Source organism: Geotrypetes seraphini, chromosome 9 (genome assembly GCF_902459505.1).
Source record: "Geotrypetes seraphini chromosome 9, aGeoSer1.1, whole genome shotgun sequence".
NCBI lineage: Eukaryota > Metazoa > Chordata > Amphibia > Gymnophiona > Dermophiidae > Geotrypetes > Geotrypetes seraphini.
Genome location: NC_047092.1, coordinates 126,024,276 through 126,047,945, shown reverse-complemented (window position 1 = coordinate 126,047,945; position 23,670 = coordinate 126,024,276). Strand labels below are relative to the sequence as shown.

Sequence of the window (23,670 nt, the reverse complement as noted above, 5' to 3'; positions counted from 1 at the left end):
AGTTTGAAGAATCTGTCCCTCTCTACGCCCCTCATGATCTTATAAGTCTCTATCATATCCCCTCTAAGTCTCCTCTTCTCCAGGGAAAAGAGTCCCAGTTTTTCTAATCTCTCAGCGTATGAAAGGTTTTCTATCCCTTTTATCAGACATGTCGCTCTTCTCTGAACCCTCTCGAGTAACGCCATATCTTTCTTAAGGTACGGCGACCAATATTGGACGCAGTACTCCAGATGCGGACGCACCATCGCCCGATACAACGGCAGGAAAACTTCTTTCGTTCTGGTTGTAATACCCTTCTTGATTATGCCTAGCATTCTATTTGCCTTCTTAGCGGCCGCTGCGCACTGTGCCGTCGGCTTCATTGTCATGTCCACCATTACCCCCAAGTCCCTTTCTTGGGTACTCTCCTTCAATAATATCCCTCCCATCATATAGCTGCACCTCGGGTTTCTGCTTCCCACATGTAGTACTTTACATTTTTCAACGTTGAACTTCATTTGCCATCTCGTCGCCCATTCCCCTAGTTTGTTCAGGTCTCTTTGCAATACTTCGCAGTCCTCTTTAGTCCGAGCTCCACTAAATAGTTTGGTGTCGTCCGCAAATTTTATTATCTCACACTTCGTCCCTGTTTCTAGATCATTTATGAATATATTAAATAGCAACTGCCCAAGCACCGAGCCTTGTGGGACACCACTCGTGACCCTCCTCCAGTCCGATTAGTGGCCCTTCACTCCCACCCTCTGTTTCCTACCCGCCAACCAGTTTCTGATCCATCTATGTACATCTCCTTCCACCCCATGGTTCTTCAGTTTCCGAAGTAAGCGTTCGTGGGGTACTTTGTCAAAGGCCTTTTGGAAGTCTAGATATATGATGTCTATGGGGTCACCTCTGTCCATCCGTTTGTTAATTCCTTCAAAGAAGTGCAATAAATTAGTTAGGCACGATCTCCCCTTGCTGAAACCATGTTGGCTGGTTGTCAGAAGTTTGTTTCTTTCAAAATGTTCGTCGATGTTGTCTTTTATAAGTGCTTACACCATTTTCCCTGGAACCGAGGTCAGACTCACTGGTCTGTAGTTTCCCGGGTCACCTCTTGATCCCTTTTTAAAGATGGGCGTAACATTGGCTATCTTCCAGTCCTCTGGGATCACGCCTGTTGCCAGATTGCAAATTTGCTGAAGTAGTTCCGCTATCTCCTCTTTTAGTTCCTTCAGAACCCTTGGATGGATTCCGTCCGGGGATTTGTCAGTTTTTAGTTTTTCTAGCTGCCTGCGTACGTCTTCCAGGCTCACTTCCATGGATGTTAATTTTTCTGCTTGATCTCCCTTGAAGATTTGCTCAGGTTCCGGTATGTTGGATGTGTCTTCATTTGTAAATACAGACGAAAAGAACATGTTAAGTCTTTCTACTACTTCTTTCTCTTCCTTCACCACTCCATTCCTGTCTCCATCGTCCAGCGGTCCCACCTCCTCCCTGGCTGGCTGCTTCCCTCTAACATATCTAAAGAACGGTTTGAAATTTCGAGCTTCCCTGGCTAGCCTCTCTTCATACTCTCTTTTGGCTTTTCGAACCACACGGTGACATTCTTTTTGATACTTCCTGTGCTCTTTCCAGTTCCCCTCAGTTTTGTCCTTTTTCCATTTCCTGAATGAATATTTCTTATTTCCTATCGCTTCCTTCACTATTTTAGTTATCCACGCCGGGTCTTTTGTTCGACTCTTTTTACACCCCTTTCTGAATCTGGGGATATACAGATTTTGCGCCTTGCTCACAGTGTCCTTGAAAAAAAACCAGGCATGTTCTACCATTTGCCATTTTCTGGAAGTGTTCCTAAGTTTCTTCCTTACCATTTTCCTCATTGCTTCGTAGTTTCCTTTCCTGAAGTTGAAAGTTGTCAGGCCAGATGCTAAAAACTAAGATCAGTTTACATAGATATCATATTAAACATTGCAATGCCAACCAGGATATCACCTCTGTTGGCCAACATTTCAGAAAACCAAAACACTGCATCAATGATTTTGTGGTGAGAATACTATGGGAAAATTTTAAGACAATTCAGAAACATAAGACCTTTGAAATCAAAATGATAAAATATTTTGACACTCACAGACAGGGGGTCTAGGACGATTTAGCATGGCTGATTCAGCGCAGCCAGTTAAGCGCATCTGTTTCATCACAGCCAGTTCTTCTTGGACCGTTCACCATGGTCGGTTCAGCGTACCTAGCTCACCTCGTCTGTAATAGCGTATGATGCTGCAATAGTTTCTTCAGGCCTGTATCTCTCTCTTCCTGCCACAAGCATAGAAAAGTCTTACTGCCAACAGGGGGGTGGGGGGCAAAGTCCCCTCCCGCTCCACACACCCCCGCCCCATGAAGCATTCAAGTTGTACTATGCTGCAATCATTTCTCCAGGCCTGTATCTCTCTCTTCCTGCTGCAAGCGTAAAAATGTCTCACTGCCAGCAATGGGAGGTGGGTATGTGTGCCCCACTTCACATGAAAAAGTGGAAAGAAGTTTTTTCATAAACATAAGAAACAAGCCGCCTTCCTGGGCAAAGCAGAGAAAAATCTCATTTGGAAAGCTGAGGTAACAGAGTATAGACAGGCTGATGAGTCGAAATAGGTTATTATACATGCTTTTAAAGGAAACAGTCTTCCTTGTCGCTATGAAACAACCTGTGATGAAATGGCGGTGGTGAAAGTTCTGAGATGAAATGTCCCATGATGAACCTACTGTGCTAAACTGCTTGAGATTAACTGGCGGAGATGAAACGGTCATGCTTAACTGGCCGCGCTGAATCAGCCATGCTGAATCGTCCCATTCTGCCAGACAGGACTTAATAAAGATCTTGGTTTTCTAGCACATTACAAATCATAAAATTATACTGCTTTGTCACCTTCTTATCACCCCTCCATATCTCTCTTTCTCTTTCTCTCACCCACCCAGTCCTCCCTGTTTCTCACCTTACCTACTCCTTCCCTCTTCCTGTGAGACTGTCACTGGAATGCTTTTATGTTTCACTTATATAAACTAACATTTGCTTATTTCTGATCTGAAGAAGGGTTACCCTCGAAAGCTAATAAAAAAAATCATTGTTAGTCCAATAAAAAAAGTATCACCTCTGTCACGTTTGAATAATTTGAGATTGTTTTTCTTAGAATATATTTTCTTTGTCCTCTTAGGAACAAGGCAGTACCATTAATGTGGACTATATGATGATTTATGAATGTATTTTCTCTTTTGCTTTTTTCTTCTTTATTTTTAATTTTCTTAGAATTTGTTATTAATGTAACAAATGGATATGAATTTTTAAAAAAGTATCACCTTATTTCTTTATATTTTGTTTTATTTCTAAATATTACCTTTAAAAGTGGACTAACACGGCTACCACACCAAATTTATATTTGCTGTTGAAGTTAGAAACCTGTGATACAGAATCACCATAGGCTAGTGACTCCCATGCATTATTTTACTGTAGGTTAGTAACTATGCTCTCCCTTCAAATCCGTATTCTGAACAATAGGTGGACAGAAAGTCAATGAATTTTAATATGATTATATTGTGTTGCAGTATGAAGAGTCCCTAAAAATTAGACACAGATTACCCAAGGCTTTTTATGGTCATTTGGTTTAATGCAGCGAATGAAATACGGCTGGCAGCTCTCCAAGATCTTCATCAGCTGCTCCAAGGACTGCTTGAACTGACTACCAAGAGTTGGCAGCTGCTTTTCCATATCGGCGAGCTGCAAAAGAGATGCAAGGGCATAAATCACTATTGTCACATGCTATAAGTGAGGTTGCTGTGCAGCTCAAGGGGGATGGGATGGCATCTTGACTGGTAAGTTAAATACTGTCAGCAGTACTTGGGGAAGATTTGTGGTTATAACCATGACTCCATCATGTTTGGCTGACGCTTCATGGGCAAAACATCTTTAAACTCACAAGAGAATTTTCCACTATGGCAAAAAAAACCAACAACAATGGATTTTCCTTCCAAAACTCAAATTGGTGACCCACAGACTTTCCTACCAAAATTCAATGGGTGACCAATGGACTTTCATGCCTCTTTCACCTCAAGCCCAAGCTAATCGGTTTGAGGGCCCACTATATAAAATGACAAACTGCAGACTTCATAGCACACACTGAAGAAAGCCAGGCACATCATGATGGCTGAAACGTCGGTTCCACCTATCCAGGTATGGCGAGACCCGGAAAACTGCAACAAGAAAACTTATAGTGCTAGATCCCTGTTCTGCTTCCAGTAGAGCTGGGAACCCAAAGGAGAAGAAGGAAATGATTGGGCTTCTCCCCTCCCACACAAAAAAAGAAAAGATACTTCAAACTTGCAGGCTGACCTTTCTTTGATTTATTCATCTACAACAGGCTTGTCCAACCTTCTTCTATCAGGGACCACATTTTGTAACATTCGGAGGGCCAAAACATGCACTGTTATATTTTGCCATATGCTTCATCAAATAGTGGCAAAATACAACAATGTGTTGTCTCCTCCCAGCCAATCTCTCTCTCATCTATCTGAAGCCTTCATCCAGTCTACTTGCTCTCTCTCATGTACCCCCTTCCCCAGTCTCTTTACCCTTACCTGGCTTCAGTTGCAAAACAAACAGTGGATTTCTTGCTTCCCCAGCATGACTCGGCCCTCTGCAAGTCTCACCTGAATGCTACCAGAAGTTCAGGTTGACAAGACTTGAAACTGTGAGATTAATCCAAACTTATGGCACTGCTCAGCTCAAACTTAGTTTCTTCAGGCCTGTATCTGTCATGGTGTGGAAGCAGGAATCTTGCCATAGGCACCAGTTCTGTGGGTGCTAGAGCACTCTCAATATTCTTTCCAGTGCTACCCAGAAATCAGAGCTGCAATCTTCTCAATATAAAGCTGCAGGGAACGCAGGAAGAAAGGCAGTGTCTCTGTAGCTACTGTTCCTGTAGCCCATTGGTCAGACATTAGCTAGCCAATAAGCTGCAAAGGTGGTCATTGGCCTAGAATCTGAGTACCAGGGAAAGTGCTGCACTGCAGAAGGGGATGGAGAAGCAATCCCAGAAAACAGTAATGTGACTGGAGCCAGAGAGAGCAGAACAGGGAAATGATCAATGCCTGTGGTCAACAGGGAGTCACAAATTGAAGATGAGTTAAAGGAAAGGAAATCTCACCTGTAGAGGAGAGTGAGAAGTGGGAAGCAGTAAGGGGTTGGATGAGCTAAACCTGTATCAAACAGCAACTGGTTAGGGAAAAGTGCATTGGAGCTTGCTGGGGAGTGTAGGGAAATAGAAGTCTGGGTCAAGGGAAAATGAGAAGCATAATAGGTTAAAAAAGATTTAGGGAGTGGAACAGGAAGAGAGCTAGTAAACTCCCTGCTCCCAAATATAAAACATCAAATTAAGCATGTGCAAAGTGCAGAGAGAGTAGGAAGGAAGGAAGAAAAAGAAATTAGGGGAAGTGAAAAAAACAATTGAAGGAAAAAAGTGTGGTGCAGATGATGGGCTGAGGGACTGGTTGGAGAAAAGTGCTGTAAATGGCCTGAATAAGAATATATGACTATCAGAATAGCGTTACTGGCTCAGATCAATGGTCCATCTTGCCTAGTATCCCATCTCCACAGTGACCAATCCAGGTCACAAGCACCTGGTAAAAACTCAGACAGTAGCAACATTCCATGTCACTGATCCAGGGCAAGCAGTGGCTTCCCCCATGTCTGTCTCAATAGCAAACTATGAACTTTTCCTTCAGGAACTGTCCAGGCCTTTCTTAAAATCAGCTATGTTAACCACTCTTACCACATCCTCTGGCAATGCGTTCCAGAGCTTAATTATTCTCTATGTGAAAAATTATTTTCTCCTATTAGTTTTAAAAGTAGCTCCCTCTAAATTCATCGAGTGGCGAGAGAGAAGAGTATGATGCTAACAAACTGCGAGAGGGAGGAGTGGCAGGACCCTAGCTTTTGATTTGGCCACATTACCTGTCCTGCTCTTGACATTTTTCTTTGCTGGGTGAGGGGAAATTTGTTATGAGTTTTGAGTTCAGCACCCCAATCATTTTCAAAAGTTGACTCCTATGAATCTTGCTTTAAGCACCACATGAATTACCAAGAAAAAAGCACATGGAGAGCCAGATTCTGGTTCCAGGACAAAGGTTGGACAAGCAGGATCTACAACATCTGGCTGTCTCATTCACAAGGCTGAGAGTAGCTGTCTTTTAGCATTATAACAATACTCTCAGCAAATCTGTGCAGAACACCTAAAGACATGTAAAAAATGTAAATTGTTTCCCTAGCTCCACCTTCTCAGCTGATGTTACTCTACTCATGGCAATACCAGAGATGCTAAGTTACCTAGGGTTGCCAGATTTTACTATAGTAAAATCCGGACTCTAGACCCGCCCCCAGGTCTACCCAGTTCTACCCATCCCCGCCCCGTTATACCCCAGTCCCACCCTAGCCTTACCCCTGCTCCACCCCTTGCTGCCTGCTCTCGTCGGGCAGGAGGAAATCCACGCATGCATGGATTTCCTCCTGCCCGAAGCCATTTAGAGGAGGCTTTTCAAAACCCAGAGAAAATGCCGGGTTTTGAAAAACTATCTGGACCCCCGGACATGGCCTCGAAAAGGAGGCCATGTCCGGGGTAAATCCGGACATCTGGTAACTCTAAAGTTACCCAGTCTCAGGCTAGAGATTTTGGGACAGTTCTGGATTTCTGACCACCCCATCCTGTTGCATTATGAAACTTGCAGCACTAATTTCAATAGACAGGATGAGGCACTACAAATCCCACACTGGAACCGGATAACTTGGCATCTTTGAGCATCACTGTATCCCAGTGTGGTAGCGTGGACCCTTCATAGACACAAAGTTCATTATTGTCACAGATTTGGTATGCAAACATAGGCAGGATTTAAATGTAACTTCATTCCAGCCAATAGGAATTGTACTCGCTTTGTACAATTCATTACTATCTTCATTAACTCACACTTGTACTCACAGTGACTGCTTCTAGCAGGCTCATGTCAATATTTTACTTGTGCTAACACCTTCCCACCTTGACCCATCTTCCAACACTGTCATTCATAGGCTGAGTAAGTACTTCACCAGTAAACCTCATACCTTGACCTGTCTTCCAACACTTTAGTCATAGACTAAGACTTTTCTAGGGGACCTGATCCTCCTGCTCAGGCTTGGAATTTCTCCTGGATCACCCATTCCGTTGTAATCCCTTGGTTCTGAGCCTCCTTGCTCTGCTCCTACACCAGGGATTACATCCTGTTTGCTACCTCAGCCCCATCCTCCTAGCTATGCAGGCCAATTAAACTATCATCTGCTTTAAGGTAGCTCAGCCTCAGTGAGGAAGTGTTTTTAAGGAAACCCAGCCTTATACAACACACTCCCTCACACTCAGAATAAATAGTTTAGCAGCAAATCAAATGGAAACTAAAACTGACTGCTAGTGATCTATATTCAACATTTTTATGCTGCCAGTATTATAGTGATCTATATTACTATAGGTTTTCTTATATCCATGCTGGAGGTTAAAACAACACCTATTGTACTGGAATCCCCTGAATGTAACTTACCTTGACGCATAGGCATCAGAATAGGGGAGGCTAAAGGGGCCGTGGCCTCCCCAAAAATTGCCAGCTAGAAATACTTCTTCCAAGGTTGCAGTGGTGTACCTAGGCAGTTATGGGAACAACATCTTGCTGCCAACCAGCATACCTGCTGGTTGTCTCTCTCTGCTGTGTCCCTTCCCTGACATCTACTCCTTCCCAACACCCCCTGCCACTGCTGAGTGTCTACTTAAAATTTCTTCTAAAAACACAGTGCTGCCCTGACATCGGCCCCGGAGTCTTCTCTCCACTGCAGCCCACCCTCTCTGACAACTTCCTGTTTCCATTGGGGCGGGCTGCAGTGGAGAGAAGACGCTGGGGCCAATGTCAAGACGGCGCTGTGTTTCTACACAAAATTTGAGGTAGACACACTGTGCCAGTGGTAGCTAGGGGGTGGTGGGAAGGAGTAGATGTCAGGGAATGGACGTGGCAGAGAGAGCTGACCAGCAGATATGCTGGCTGATAGCAAGATGCCGCTTCCCTCGGAGTGCTGCCTATAAATAAGGCCCTTCCGAGACATTTCAGATTTGCGAGAGAAGTAGAAGGCAAAGAAGGAGCGGGAGAAGGGAGAGATGTTGGACTCAAATGAGGGAAGGAGAGAGAGATGTGAGACTCAGAAATGGGGTTAGGGAGGGAGGGAAAAATTTGTGAGGGACAGTAAGAGATAGACATGGGGATGGTAGAGGAGGTAGAAGGAGGACAGGAAGAGGTGGCAGAGGAAAAAAGTGAGATAGATTTGGAGGAGGACATGGAGGAAGGCAGAGGAAGTCAGGGAGAGATGGTACAAGGGGTGAAAGGGAGAGAGGGAGAGACAGCAGAGGGGAGAAAGGGAGAAATGGATGTGGAAGTGGCAAAATGGGGAGAGGGAGAGATGGATTGGTGGAGAGAGCAAAATGGGGAAAGGGAAAGAGATTCAGGGGAGGGGTTAGAAGGGGAGGAAGAGATGGATGACTCAGGGAGAGCAGAGGAGGGAGAGGAGAGATGGACAGGGAAAGGTGGAGAGGATATGGATTGGGTGCTGAAAGGGGGAAGGGAGGAGAGATGTAAGACTTGGAAAGAGGGAGTGGAAGGGCAGAAAGATGTTGGACTTGTGGGAGAGAGAGAAAGAAAGAGAGGAAGGAAATTCTGGGTTACAAGGATGGAGTAAGTGACAAGGAGGGGAGATGCTAGAAATTGTGGATCCATGTGGGAATGTTGTTGAGTATATGATGGTAGAAACGTGGTAATGGAAAGCAGATAAAAGGGACTAGGAGGATGAGACATTTGAAAGCTAGGGGATGAGAGAAGGAGATAGAAAGTTGATTAGATAAAAAGTGAAAAGGAATAAAGCAATGTTCCCTCTAAGCTTTGTGGCCGCACACCTTTTGGTAGCCAGGCCGCAAAGCCAGCACATCAGGACCTCTGGCCATGCTCTGCTTCTGCTGCCTGTGGCTTTGTGAAAAAAGAAGCGTGGCTGGAAAGAAGGAGGAGGCTTATTTGGATGTCTTAGAGCCTGCCAAAACATAGGTACACACCCTTGGGAGGGGGCATGAACTTGGGACACAGAAGGGAGGGAGGGAGAGGGGCAAGTTGGGACATGGGAGGGAGTGGGAGGGTGCATTGAGACACAGAAGGAAGGGAGCGTGATCTTGGGACATAGGAAGGAAGGAGGGAGGGGCATGAACTTGGGACATAAGATGGAAAGAGGGAGGGAAAGAGATGCTGAAGGGGAGGAAATAGAAGGTAGAAATGTTGAGCATGGGTGTGAGTGAGAGGGAAAGAGATTGTGTATATGGGGAAAGGAAGAAAGTGAATTGTTAGGCATAGGAAGGGAGAGAATTGTTGGACATGGTGGTAGGAGAAGAGTGAGGTAGAGATATGAGAGGGAGAAATGTTGGATGTAGTGGTGGAGAGGGAACAGTGGGACAGATGGAAAGGGATGCAAGAGGGAGGAATGTTGGACATGGTGGTGGATGGAATGGAGTAAGAGATGTGGCATGGTGCTGGAGAGGGGAGATAGAAGGAGAAATGTTGGGCATGGGGCTGGTGGGCAGGGGTGAAAGATGCTGCAAACAGTCCAGGGGATATGAGAGGGAGAAATGTTGGATGTAGCAGTAGAGGGAGTTGGAAAGATACACCCTGGATCCCTCTCTCTTTCCCCACTCCCTTTGCAGCAAAGGAGGAAATGAAAGAAAGAGAGAGATAGTGGACAGTGAGATAAAGGGAGACGTTGCACATGGGGCTGGTGGAGTGAGGAAGAAATACTATGTAAAGGTGGGGAGGGGAAAAAGTGCGCTTTGTGTAGTTTAATTTTGTGGTTACCATTTTGTATTGTTAATAAAATTATATTGTGTGTATATGAAAAATAAATAGCAGCAATGGCATTTACAATTAGTACTATTATAATGGGGTGGGATCTGGGTCTGGAATGGAGCTTGGGCATATCTGGGGCAGGGTCTAGGAGGGAGCTTTCGGCCCCCCCAAACAAAAAAGCATTCCGCTCCCTATGCCTTGAGGTATTGCAGAATAGGTGTAAGCTAAATAAAAAATGTAAGGTATTGAAAACATTTACAATCCTGGAGGACATTAGCTATCAGTGAAACATAGAAGATGATCATTTTCCTACTTGATCCAATATGCAGTAGAAGGAAGAGAAGGAAATGGGTCTGACCTTATGAGGCTGCTCAGAGCTAAGATGCCGGATACTCAGCTGTCCCTGAGAAGAGCTGGTCTTGACTTGAAATAGCTGCTTCAGGAACTTATTTTTGGAGGAAGGAATGAGAAGCAGAACATCGGATTTCATCATGTCACGATTTTTCTCCAGGAATCCTGACAAAGAAGCAGAAAAAGCTGAGATTAGAAGTTTGAGTGTAAGATTTGCCAGCGATTCCACAACAACAAAAGAGCACTAAATCAATGTAGTCAGCAAAATAGAAGTGATTGTACCTACTCTCTTTCTCTCTCTCTCTCTCTCCTTCCATTCAAGCCATTTATAGCACTTTTCTTCAACCAGTCCCTTTTTTCCCTCAGCCTATCTACACCACACTCTAGGCTCCCAATTCTTTTTCATTTTATCTCCCCCCTCCATCCTCTCTTTGTACTTTTTACTTTTTCTCTTCCTGCATAGGCATAATTTGATGCTTTATATTTGGGGACAATCATCAAATACAGATCCGCAATACGTATAATGTTATATGACACGGTAAGCACATGAGCAAAACAGCTCATGAATATTTAACCACAATATCAAAACAAATTTTGTAATTGTGTAAGTGTACCCTCAGTGTGTAGTCATAAGCTAAGTGGGCCCGGAAACCAAATGGTTACAGCTCTACTGCTTTCTAAACGCTCCTAAATGTGACAGTTGGAGGTGTACATACAATTATTCTATACAGTGTGTGTAAGAATAGGCCGAACATTTGATTGGTGGTGTTACTTTATTTATAATGTTTTGGTGGTTTTTTTGTAAAATGTTTAAAGAATAAAAAGAATAGTTAGAACGCTCCTGGCATGTCCATGCCCCTCCCATGTTAACACTTCCGCTGTTTATAGAATAGAAGTGTAAGTCTGTTATGGGCAAACATCAAATTAGCAAACATCAAATTAGCAAACATCAAATTAGTGTTAATACCAATTAATGGTATTTATAGCCAATTAATGCTATTTAGTGAATTGTTAGGTGTATAACTGGCTCTGTTCTATAACTGTGTGCCCAACTGCATGCCTAGAATTTGGGGGTAAGTGCTTAAGTATAGATGCATTTTCATAGAAATCTACAGCATACTTTACATATCCCATACAATGTCTTCTGCTCCTGTATAGAATTACCATTCAGCCACATTTAAATCAAGTTTAACACAGAAAAATAAAGCAAGAGTAATTCATTCATTTAAATTCATCCACTGAAACCCTGCAGGAGCTGGAACAGTTTACATCAAGGGTGCCCAACGCGTCGATCGCAATCGACAGGTCGCTCGCTCAGGCGACCCCAGTCGATCGCAGAGCGGGTTCCCTTCTCTTTTTTCCCCTCCTGACTGGCCTGCTCCTGCTCAACATTAAAAAAAAACAAAAACCAACGGCTTGGAGAATTTATGCTCCGGGGGCTAACGTGTGCTTGTACCGGCTTCTCTTCTCTTCCCTCTGAAACCGGAAGTTATGTCCGGGGGGGGGGGGGGAGGGGAGAGAAGGGAAGCCGTCACGCACATGTTAGAGCCCCATTCGCGGGCTAAAGCGGGAGACAGGTCAGTGAAGCTTGCGATTTGCTCTTCTTGCTACCAGGTCCTGCCTACTTTCTGTTTCCTCAAAGGCAGGACCCGGCAGCATTTCTCCCAATAGGTCGATCTTGGGCCGATCAGCCTTCCTCTCCCCGACGTCAATTCTGCCGTCGGAGAGGAAGTTCTGGCCAGCGGAACTTCCTCTCCGATGGCAAAATTGACGTCGGGGAGAGGAATGCTGGTGGGCCCGAAGCAAGGAGAGCTTGGCCGGCGGCGGGCGGCTTTGGGGGCCTGTTATCCGATGGCAGCGGCAGTGGCAGTGGCTTGGGGGAGGGCAGGCAGGGAGAAAGAGGGCAGGCAGGGAGACAGAAGGAAAGAAGAGAAACAGAAAAAAAGAAAGGGGGCATGAAGAGAGAAAGAAAGAGAGGGCAGGGAAAGAAGAAGAAAACGTTGGGGGGGGGGAATGAGGTCAGGAGGAGAGGAAGCATACAGGCTAAAAGAAGGGAAGAAAGATTGGATGCACAGTCAGAAGAAGAAAGTGCAACCAGAGACTCATGAAATCACCAGACAAGGTAGGAAAAATGATTTTATTTTAAATTTAGTGATCAAAATGTGTCTGAATTTATATCTGCTGTCTATATTTTACAATATGGTCCCCTTTTACTAAACATCAATGGCGGTTTTTAGCGCAGGGAGCCTATGAGCGTCGAAAGCAGCGCTGGGCATTCAGCGCAGCTCCCTGCACTAAAAACTGCTATCGTGGTTTAGTAAAAAGGGAGGGGGTGGGTATTTGTCTATTTTTGTATGGTTGTTACTGAGGTGACAGTGCATAGAGTCATCTGCTTTGACCTCTTTGAAAAAACCCGGAATAGGAATGATAATTAACAATTCTATGCGTACAGTGTGCGTTGTGTTTTTTTAAAATTTTATTGTTGGTAGATCATTTTGACTTGGTCATTTTAAAAGTGGCTCACAAGCCCAAAAAGTGTGGGCACCCCTGGTTTACATGATTATGTTTCCCAATCAGAGAGCTTTATCCATAATCCAGTATTAAATAGAATGGCAGCAGTATTTCATCTCCCTTTGGTCACGTGATACACACCTACAGACTGGTAATACACAGCTCCAGCAAAGTGGTTGATCCCAAATTTGGTGTCATGAATGCTCCGTGGTAGGATGTAAATACTACTCTTACTGTGATGCTTGTTCAGTTTGTTTAACATGGTGGCATCTGTTCCCTAGAAAGTAAAGCGCACCAATAGGAGAAGTTATATGTCACAATAATAGCAGGAGTCCTGATCACACTGAGTGCTAGAGCCTTCAGAAGAACACACAGGCATTGTTAATTGGTTGGCCAATACAAACATTCATACTGGAGCTTCAGATGGAACTCTAGTTGGTGTTCTTGGCCAAGTGATTGTAAATATGATGCCTGCGATGACACGAGAAATTTACAAATTAGTGACAGCCATATATACGAGTATACAGAGGGTAGTTGTATAAAGAGGCACCTATGTTTTAGTGCCAAGAACACAAGTAGGCACCCACTTTTCTTTATAGAATGCTAGTTGAACAGGTCAAATATGTACCTATACTTTTGGGCACAAGCACTTACAGCAGCCATAGAGCTGTGTAAATGCTTGATACATATGTAGACTATAGTATTTTATAATGATGTCTGTAAATGTGTGCCTTGCTCTCTCTGGGCCCAAATTCTGCCCATGTGAAAACCCAACTTCAAAGCACATGTCATCAGATATTGGCTTATGAGTACATGCTACTCATATACAGGGCATGAATAAATGACTAGAATACCAGCATTGACATGCATACTTGCCACCTAAATCTAGGTTGATCCTCATAGAAATAGCCCTTAACATCTTGTTACAGACTGTACAAAACCAGAAGAAAATCAAAAATATCCCACATGGAGAACACCAAAGAACTTCAACATAGGGATGGCCCAAGGACTTCCCACAAGAGGACACTAGAGGTAGTACAAAGACTTTTAATAAATACTACAAATACAAAACACTAGTGCTCAATAAAATAAAGGCCAAAGGGCCTAATAGAATTCAACAGAAGACAACATGACTTGACACAGGATCTGTGTTTTGTCACAATGTTTGCCTCAGGGGAGATTACAATGTTGAAAATAAGGTTCATATAATATTTCAGCAGTTACAGAGCTGCACATCAAAACACAACCATTAAAATCACATCTCCACTGACCAGTTTTTTTTATTCATTTTATCTCCCCTCTCCATCTTCTGTGCTTTTAACTTTTTCTCTTCCTGCATAGGCATAGTTTGATGCCTATATAGGACCAAAACACTCAGAATCTACTGTACTGCCATATAGGTAACACCTGCAACCATGAGGGCTATTGGGGTGGTAGACAGGTGGGTGCAGTAGGTTTTGGGGGAGTTTTGGAGGGCTCACCATACACTATAAGGAGGTTATGGTGAAATGTGTACCTGGCACCCTTTAAGTGAAGATCCCAAAAGAGTAAAACAGATTTTATGCTGGTTATCCTAAGAATAAGCAGTGGATTTCCCCAAGCCATCTTAATAATGGCTTATGATTTCAGGAAATTATGGAAACATTTTTTAAAAACCTGCTAACCTAACTGCTTTCGCCACATTCTCTGGCAACTATTTCCAGAGTTTAATTAAAGGTTGAGTGAAGAAAATGTTCTCCAATTTGTTTTACATTTACTAGTTAGTAGATTCATTGCATGCCCCCTAGTTCTAGTATTTTAGGGAAAGAGTAAACAAGCAATTTACATTTGTTCCACTTCCTCAGTATTTTATAGACCTCTATCATATTTCCCCTGAACCATCTCTTCTCCAAGCTGAAGAGCCCTAGCCACTTTAGCCTTTTTTCATAGGGAAGTCATCCCATCCCCTTCAACATTTTTGTTACTCTTCTCTATACCTTTTCTAATTCCGCTATATCTTTTTTTGAGACACAGCAACCAGAATTGCACACAGTATTAGAGGTGCGGCCGCAATATGGAGTGATATAAGGGCATTATAACATTCTCATCTTTGTTTTCCTTTCCTGGTAATTCCTACCATTCTATTTGCCTTGTTATCCTCCGCTGAACAATAAATTAAGAGTTTCAATGTATGTTCAACGATAACACCTAGATCCTTTTCCTGGGCGATGACTCTTAATGTGGATCCCTGCATCACATAGCTATAGTTTGAGTTCCTCTTTCCCACATGCATCACTTTGTTTTTGCTCACATAAAAACATCATCTGCTATTTTTGAAGACAGAGCAGGAGGGCATGCTAAGGACTGCTCCACTAGTCACCTGCTCGGTAACAATGTACTGGCTAATAAATCCAAAGGGGAACTCCATATGTTAGTTTTCAGTTTTCAGTAGTCCTGAAAAAACACTATCCAAACATTTTGGCTAGGAGCCAGATGCATTTGGCATACATTTTTTCTACATATGTGCAGAATCAGAGGCTAAATGAGGTAGGCTGTAGACTGGGTGGCAGGCAAGCAAGCAAGCTGGGAGGACCAAACCTTGATTTTGCACCAAGAGACGTTAAGAGTAGTGTAGTTTAGGAGAAGCAGCAAGCACTGGCATTAGCTACTTCTCACTAATTGTGAGGCATGCTCATCCAGAGCTAGTAATCATTCACTTGGAAGAAGAGAATGACTTTAGTAAAATGCCAGCTATAATGCTAATAAGGGACATAAAGACTATGTACAGTCTATCAGTAAGATTTATATGGTCCAACATCATACCCATCCAGCACGGGGATACAACAGGTGTCTGGTCATAGGTTACTTAGAGATCAACAAGCAGATTAGTAAGTTTGGGGTAGGGAGGCCATATGGCACCAGATGATTACCATAGGCAGAAGAAGGTTGCACCATGCCGATGCTGTGCATTTATTTGTTTATTATGGCATATGCAATATACATAGTAACATAGTAGATGACGGCAGATAAAGACCCGAATGGTCCAAACAGTCTGCCCAACCTGATTCAATTTAAATTTTTAAATTTTTTTTTCTTAGCTATTTCTGGGCAAGAATCCAAAGCTTTACCCGGTACTGTGCTTGGGTTCCAACTGCCGAAATCTCCGTTAAAACCTACTCCAGCCAATCTACACCCTCCCAGCCATTGAAGCCCTCTCCAGCCCATCCTCCCCCAAACGGTCATATACAGACACAGACCATGCAAGTCTGCCCAGTACTGGCCTTAGTTCAATTTTTAATATTATTTTCTGATTCTAGATCCTCTGTGTTCATCCCACGCTTCTTTGAACTCAGTCACAGTTTTACTCTCCACCACGCCTCTCGGGAGCAAATTCCAGGCATCCACCACCCTCTCCGAAAAGTAGAATTTCCTAACATTGCCTTTGAATCTACCACCCCTCAACCTCAAATTATGTCCTCTGGTTTTACCATTTTCCTTTCTCTGGAAAAGATTTTGTTCTACGTTAATACCCTTCAAGTATTTGAACGTCTGAATCATATCTCCCCTGTCTCTCCTTTCCTCTAGGGAATACATATTCAGGGCTTCCAGTCTCTCCTCATACGTCTTCTGGCGCAAGCCTCCTATCATTTTCATCGCCCTCCTCTGGACTGCCTCAAGTCTTCTTACGTCCTACGCCAGATACAGTCTCCAAAACTGAACACAATACTCCAAGTGAGGCCTTACCAATGACCTGTACAGGGGCATCAACACCTTCTTCCTTCTACTGGCTACGCCTCTCTTTATACAGCCCAACATCCTTCTGGCAGCAGCCATTGCCTTGTCACACTGTTTTTTCGCCTTTAGATCTTCGGACAATATCACCCCAAGGTCCCTCTCCCCGTCCGTGCATATCAGCTTCTCTCCTACCAGAATATACGGTTCCTTCGGATTATTAATCCCCAAATGCATTACTCTGTATTTCTTTGCATTGAATTTTAGTTGCCAGGCATCAGACCATTCCTCTAACTTTTGCAGATCCTTTTTCATATTTTCCACTCCCTCTTCGGTGTCTACTCTGTTACAAATGTTGGTATCATTTGCAAAAAGGCACACTTTTCCTTCTAACCCTTCAGCAATGTCACTCACAAACATATTGAACAGGATTGGCCCCAGCACCGAACCCTGAGGGACTCCACTACTCACCTTTCCTTCCTCCGAGCGACTTCCATTAACCACCACCCTCTGGCGTCTGTCCGACAGCCAGTTTCTGACCCAGTTCACCACTTTGGGTCCTAACTTCAGCCCTTCAAGTTTGTTCAACAGCATCCTATGAGGAACTGTATCAAAGGCTTTGCTGAAATCCAAGTAAATTACATCTAGCATATGTCCTCGATCCAGCTCTCTGGTCACCCAATCAAAAAATTCAATCAGGTTCGTTTGGCATGATTTACCTTTTGTAAAGCCATGTTGCCTCGGATCCTGTAACCCATTAGATTCAAGGAAGTACACTATCCTTTCTTTCAGCAACACTTCCATTATTTTTCCAACAACTGAAGTGAGGCTCACCGGCCTGTAGTTTCCTGCTTCATCCCTGTGACCACTTTTATGAATAGGGACCACATCCGCTCTCCTCCAATCCCCAGGAATCACTCCTGTCTCCAGAGATTTGTTGAACAAGTCTTTAATAGGACTCGCCAGAACCTCTCTGAGCTACCTTAGTATCCTGGGATGGATCCCGTCTGGTCCCATCGCTTTGTCCACCTTCAGTTTTTCAAGTTGCTCATAAACACTCTCCTCCGTGAACGGCGCAGAATCTACTCCATTTTCTCGTGTAACTTTGCCAGACAATCTCGGTCCTTCTCCAGAATTTTCTTCTGTGAACACAGAACAGAAGTATTTGTTTAGCACATTTGCTTTTTCCTCATCACTCTCCACATATCGGTTCCCAGTATCTTTTAGTTTAGCAATTCCATTTTTCATCTTCCTCCTTTCACTAATATATCTGAAAAAATTTTTGTCTCCCTTTTTTACATTTTTAGCCATTTGTTCTTCCGACTGTGCTTTCGCCAGACGTATCTCTCTCTTTGCTTCTTTAAGTTTCACCCTGTAGTCCTTTCTGCACTCCTCTTCTTGGGGTTTTTTATATTTCATGAACACCAATTCTTTCGCCTTTATTTTCCTTGCCACTAGTTTGGAGAACCATATCGGCTTTCCTTTTCTCTTGTTTTTATTGATTTTTTTCACATAAAGGTCCGTAGCCATTTTTTATCGCTCCTGTCAGCTTAGACCACTGTATTTCCACTTCTCTTATGTCCTCCCATCCTAACAGCTCTTTCTTCAGGTACTCTCCCATTGCATTAAAGTCCGTACATTTTAAATCTAGGACTTTAAGTATCGTGCGGCCACTCTCCACTTTAGCCGTTATATCAAACCAAACCATTTGATGATCACTACTTCCCAGGTGAGCATCCACTCGAACATTAGCGATACTCTCTCCATTTGTGAGGACCAGATCCAATATCGTTTTTTCCCTTGAGGGTTCCGTCTTCATTCGTCTGAGCAGAGCCTCTTGAAAGGCATCCACAATCTCCCTACTTCTTTCCAATTCCGCAGACGGAACATTCCAGTCCGCATCCGGCAGGTTGAAATCTTCCAACAGTAGAACCTCCTCTTTCCTTCCAAACTTTTGGATATCCACAATCAGATCCTTATCAATTTGCTGCGATTGAGTTGGAGGTCTGTAGACTACACCCACGTAGATAGAAGTTCCATCTTCTCTTTTCAGAGCGATCCATATCGCTTCTTCCTCTCCCCAAGTCCCTTGCATTTTGGTCACTTGGATATTGATCTTTACATAGAGAGCTACTCCTCCACCTTTTTGACCATCTCTGTCCTTTCTAAAAAGATTATATCCTGGTATGTTTGCATCCCATCCATGTGACTCACTGAACCATGTCTCTGTGATAGCGACAATATCTAGATCTGCCTCTAACATAGGGCTTGCAGATCATGAACTTTGTTGCTTAGACTGCATTCATGACTCTGTGAATGCAATTGAGAGGGCAATTTAATATGTAGATCGGCTAGATGAACTTGACTCTCTCTGTGTATGCTTCATATGTTTGCTAATCCAGAAAAAATCAAATTAGACAAAGTCCACCGTAACCCATATTGTCTTACCCCCTCTTCTATAAAACTGCATTAGCGCCTGCCATGTGGTAACGGCCCCAAAGCCCAAAGAGATTTAAAGGGCTTCGGGGCTGTTGCCGTGTGGCAGCTGCTAGCGCAGCTTTATAGAAGAGGGGGTTAGTCTCCTGCAGGGGTTTCAAAGTTCCCCCTTGAGGGCCGCAATTCAGTCGGGTTTTCATGATTTCCCCAATGAATATGCATGAGATCGATGTGCATGCACTGCTTTCAATGCATATTCATTGGGGAAATCCTAATAACCCGACTGGAATGCGGCAATCAAGGAGGGACTTTGAGAACCCTGGTTTATTGTGTCTTGTTAAATTATTATGTTTGTTACTATGTAACTCATTCTGAGCTCTCTGGGGAGGACGGGATATAAATCAAAGTACTGTAAATAAATAAATAGATCACAGAGCCACTGGAACTTTGTCTTCTAAGATGTTTAACATTTTGTAATTGGCCTCAACAGCTTTAGGCAGTTTGTTGGATTCTATCCTAAAAGAAAGGTTTCAAGCACAAGTTGGATATACACCTTCTTGCAAAGGTTTCAAGCACAAGTTGGATATACACCTTCTTGCAAATCATATTGAGGGATATGGTAATTTCAGGTTTTCATAATAGAGAACCTAAATGGGCCACCGCATGAGCGGATTGCCGGACTTGATGGACCTCGGTCTGATCCGGTGAAGGCATTGCTTATTTCTAAAGGAGGATGACTTTAAGTTCCTGACTTGGGGAAGGACAATACGGAAGACTGAATAACAAGCATTCTAGAAGATACTTTCCAAAGAGAGGTTCTGAAACTATGTATCATAACACTAGGCTTTCATAAAAAAAAAAAAAAAAAAGTCTCCAAGTACTTTCCACAGTGGGTCACTCAAACTGCAGATTTGTTGCTCCTGGTTAGCAGACTCACATCAGATGTTTTCTACAGCAGGATACTTAAGGCAAAGAATGAGAGTCTGACCTGTGGGAACTTGCTCTCCTCATCTATGAGGGAAATGATGTTCATGGATCGTAAGGCTATAACTTCCAGGGTGCGCTGGTTATCAGTAAAATCAATGTGTTGCCATGAGATGAGCTCAGTGTTGTACTCCTCCTGTTCCATCTTGAAGATATGGTGAACAAAGAACTGCTGTAGGTGCTCATTAGCAAGGTTGATGCAGAACTGTTCAAAACTGTGGAGAAAGAGTACATAACTTATTATTAGACCTCTGTGTTTCACATTAGTGGTTCCAACCCTATCCTCAGGGACCCTCAATGAATCTAGTTATCAGGATATCCACAATGAACCTAACACCCCTTTAACAAAGTTGACTCAGGGCATGACAACCTCTTGAGCCAGCCCTGCTTGTGCATACTGCAGATTAATGCAGATTAATTCAAAGTAGTCATGCTCTTTGTAGCTAGGTAGGCTACCCCAAATTTCCACCAATCTCTAAGGTATTACCTATTGCAAGGATATATGATGGTATAATAAAATGCACTTATTTATATTATCCTAATGAACATGACAGACATAATAGCATTGCTTTGTTGCAGGGCCGGCTCAAGAGGTTGTGATGCCCTGAGTCAACTTATATTTTTGTGTTCCCTCTTCCATCTTAGGATAAACCAGTGATATAAGTGAAAGTGGATTTTGGCACTTTTATCTTGGGTGCTCATGGCTTAAAAAGCGAGCAAAAAATCAAAAACTGCAGACTATGTACAAGACACTGTTTATTAGTATATACAACCTTATTACCAACCAAGGGACCCGACACGGTCCGTGTTTCGGACAACACACCTTCTTCAGGGGTCCATGCAGGGCCACCATCAGGGCAGTACTACCAGTCCTGCATTCAGGGGCCCGGAGCTGACAGGGGGCCCGGGCTCCCCCAGGGTCCTAGGCCACAGTCTAGGGAGGGGGAGAGCCACCCCAGGTGCACAGGAGAGAGCTGGACGGTGAACCCGCGGAGTTCAATACATCTCGAGCCCCGATGCTCGTCTTCTGTTCCTACCTGCCCTGCCGCTCACATATAGCCGATCGGAAGTGTTCCCTGATGTCAGCGCTGACGTCGGAGGGAGGGCTTAAGCAAAGCCTGCCCTCCGACGTCAGCGCTGATGTCGGAGAATACTTCCGGTCGGCTATTTGTGCGCGGCAGAGCAGGCAGGAGACAAGCTCTCGGCTCGAGCTCCGTTTTGCTGAGAAAGTTGCAAAGATGGCTGGGAGGCAAAAGCGGAACACAAAAGGGGGAGGGAGTGCGTTTTGGACACAGAAGGCATGGACTTGGGAGAGAGGAAGGGAGGGAAAGAGATGCTGAGGTGGGGGAGGGAATGTGTTTTTGGACACAGAAGGCATGGACTTGGGAGAGAGGAAGGGAGGGAAAGAGATGCTGAGGTGGGGGAGGGAATGTGTTTTTGGACACAGAAGACATGGACTTGGGAGGAAGGGAGGGAAAGAGATGCTGAGGTGGGGGAGGGAATGTGTTTTTGGACACAGAAGGCATGGACTTGGGAGAGAGGAAGGGAGAGAAAGAGATGCTGAGGTGGGGGAGAGAATGGGTTTTTGGACACAGAAGGCATGGACTTGGGAGAGAGGAAGGGAGGGAAAGAGATGCTGAGGTGGGGGAGGGAATGGGTTTTTGGCACAGAAGGCATCGACTTGGGAGAGAGGAAAGTAGGGAAAGAGATGGTAGTGTACACGGGGAATAGAAGAAAGGAGAATTTTTGGTCATAGGGAGGGAGTGAGGTACAGATAGTGGCATACCAAGGTGGAGGAGGGTGGGGGCGGTCCACCCCGCCCAGCCCTGGGTTTATGTCCCAAGGGGGTGCACAGCTGGCCACCCTCCAGTGTTCTCCCTAGGCCGGCAAACTGCGGCTCTTTAGCCACTTGAGTGCCACCGCCGCCATCGGGAACAGGCCGGCGCCGAGTTCTTCCTGCTTTTCCCCGTGGGGCCGACCAACTCTCGCCACTTGCGTCAATTCTGACGTCGGAGAGGACGTTCTGGGCCAGCCAATCGCTGCCTGGATGGCCTAGAACGTCCTCTCCGACATTAGAATTGACGTCGGGTGGCGAGAGTTGGTCGGCCCTGCGGGGACAAAGCAGGGCAAATTCGGCGCCGGCCTGTTCCGATGGCGGCAGTGGCAGCCTATTCCCCAGTGGCGGTGGCAGCATTTTCCCAATGGTGGTGGCATAGGGGAGGGCAGGGAGAAAGAAAGAAAGGGGGGGACAGGAAGCCAGAAAGAAAGAAAGGGGGGCAGGGTGAAACAAAGAAAAATGGGGCACGGAGAGAGAGAGAAAGACAGACATACAGAACGAAAGAGGGTGTGGAGAGAGAAAGAAAGAAGGGGGCAGGGTGAGAGAGAGAGAGAAAAACAGACATACAGAAAGAAAGGGGGTGTGGAGAGAGAGAAAAAGAAAGAAGGGGCAGGGTGAAACAAAGAAAAAGTTTGGGGAGGGAATGAGGTCTGGAGGAGAGGAAGCATACAGGAGGCTGAAAGAAGGGAAGAAATATTGGATGCACAGTCAGAAGAATAAAGTGCAACCAGAGACTGATGAAATTACCAAAGGTAGGAAAAATGATTTTATTTTCAATTTAGTGATGAAAATGTGTCTGCTTTGAGAATTTATATATGCTGTCTATATTTTGCATTATGGCCCCATTTTACTAAACCGCAATAGCGTTTTTTAGCGCAGGGAGCCTATGAGCGTTGAGAGCAGCTTGGGGCATTCAGCACACTCCCTGCGCTAAAAACCGCTATCGCGTTTTAGTAAAAAGGGAGGGGGAAAATTTGTCTATTTTTGTATAGTTGTTACTGAGGTGACATTGCATAAAGTCATCTTCCTTGACCTCTTTGAAAACCCGCGGAATATAAATGATAATTAACATTTTCTCGCGTACAGCGTGCTTTGTGTTTTTAAGATTTTATTGTTGGTAGATCATTTTGACTTGGCCACAAAGGTAAGGGGGAGGGAGGGGAGCTGCTGAAAGACATCTAGTAATCCTTGCAGGCTTGACTGTGCAGGGAATTATTTTTGTAAAATCATGTTTTGCTATGTGACTGGCATTATTTAGACTTTAATTTCTATGAATGAATAGAATGAAAATGATATAAATTACTTGCTTGTTTTTATGTGCGTGCGCTGAAGGAAAGTAGAGAGAGAGTGGGCTGAGGACACTGAAGGGAAATGGGGAAGAGAGAGTGGGGAGAAGACGCTGATTTATAAATTGACAATTGTACAGAATATTGTTTCTTTTTTATATTCATCCATAGCTGCATGTTAATGATGTGCTCATATGCACTTATTTATCATCATAACATATACATCATCATTAACATGCAGCTGTGGATGTGTAAGGACAGGCTGAGGAGGATGGATGGGAAGGAAGGAAGGTGCACATATCAACATATCATACATTTTTAACATGCATGATGTAGCTATAGGCAAGCTGAGGAGGATGGGATCATACAGATGTGTATGTTCAGATATGCGCTCAGATGTGTAGTTTTTTCTGATATATTTATTAAGCTTACAGTATTTATAAAAACACATTTAATACTTGTTACAAAAAATATTGTGCAATTGTGATCTACTTCTGGCCTACAAAGGTCAAAAGAAATCCTTAACTGAGATTTTACATTCAAAAGTGAATTATAGCTACTAGCACTATTATTTATTAGTTATTTATTATGCAGATGTTTGTTAGTTTGTTATTAGTTCAGTATTAGACATATGTTAGTTTAGAATAGATA

General features: G+C 44.0%; 1 protein-coding gene across 2 annotated transcripts in view; it reads right to left on the bottom strand.

The window, feature by feature from the left end:
• Positions 1 to 23,670, bottom strand: part of MYO7B (myosin VIIB) — a 302,847-nt gene that overhangs the window by 149,306 nt on the left and 129,871 nt on the right. For both annotated transcript variants that reach the window (XM_033957613.1, XM_033957614.1), the window contains exons 13-16: positions 19,901 to 20,111; positions 12,907 to 13,042; positions 10,262 to 10,419; positions 3,602 to 3,739 (exon numbers count right to left, since the gene is read on the bottom strand). In XM_033957613.1, the coding sequence (XP_033813504.1) occupies positions 3,602 to 3,739; positions 10,262 to 10,419; positions 12,907 to 13,042; positions 19,901 to 20,111 (643 nt within the window). The remainder of the gene's footprint in view (positions 1 to 3,601; positions 3,740 to 10,261; positions 10,420 to 12,906; positions 13,043 to 19,900; positions 20,112 to 23,670) is intronic.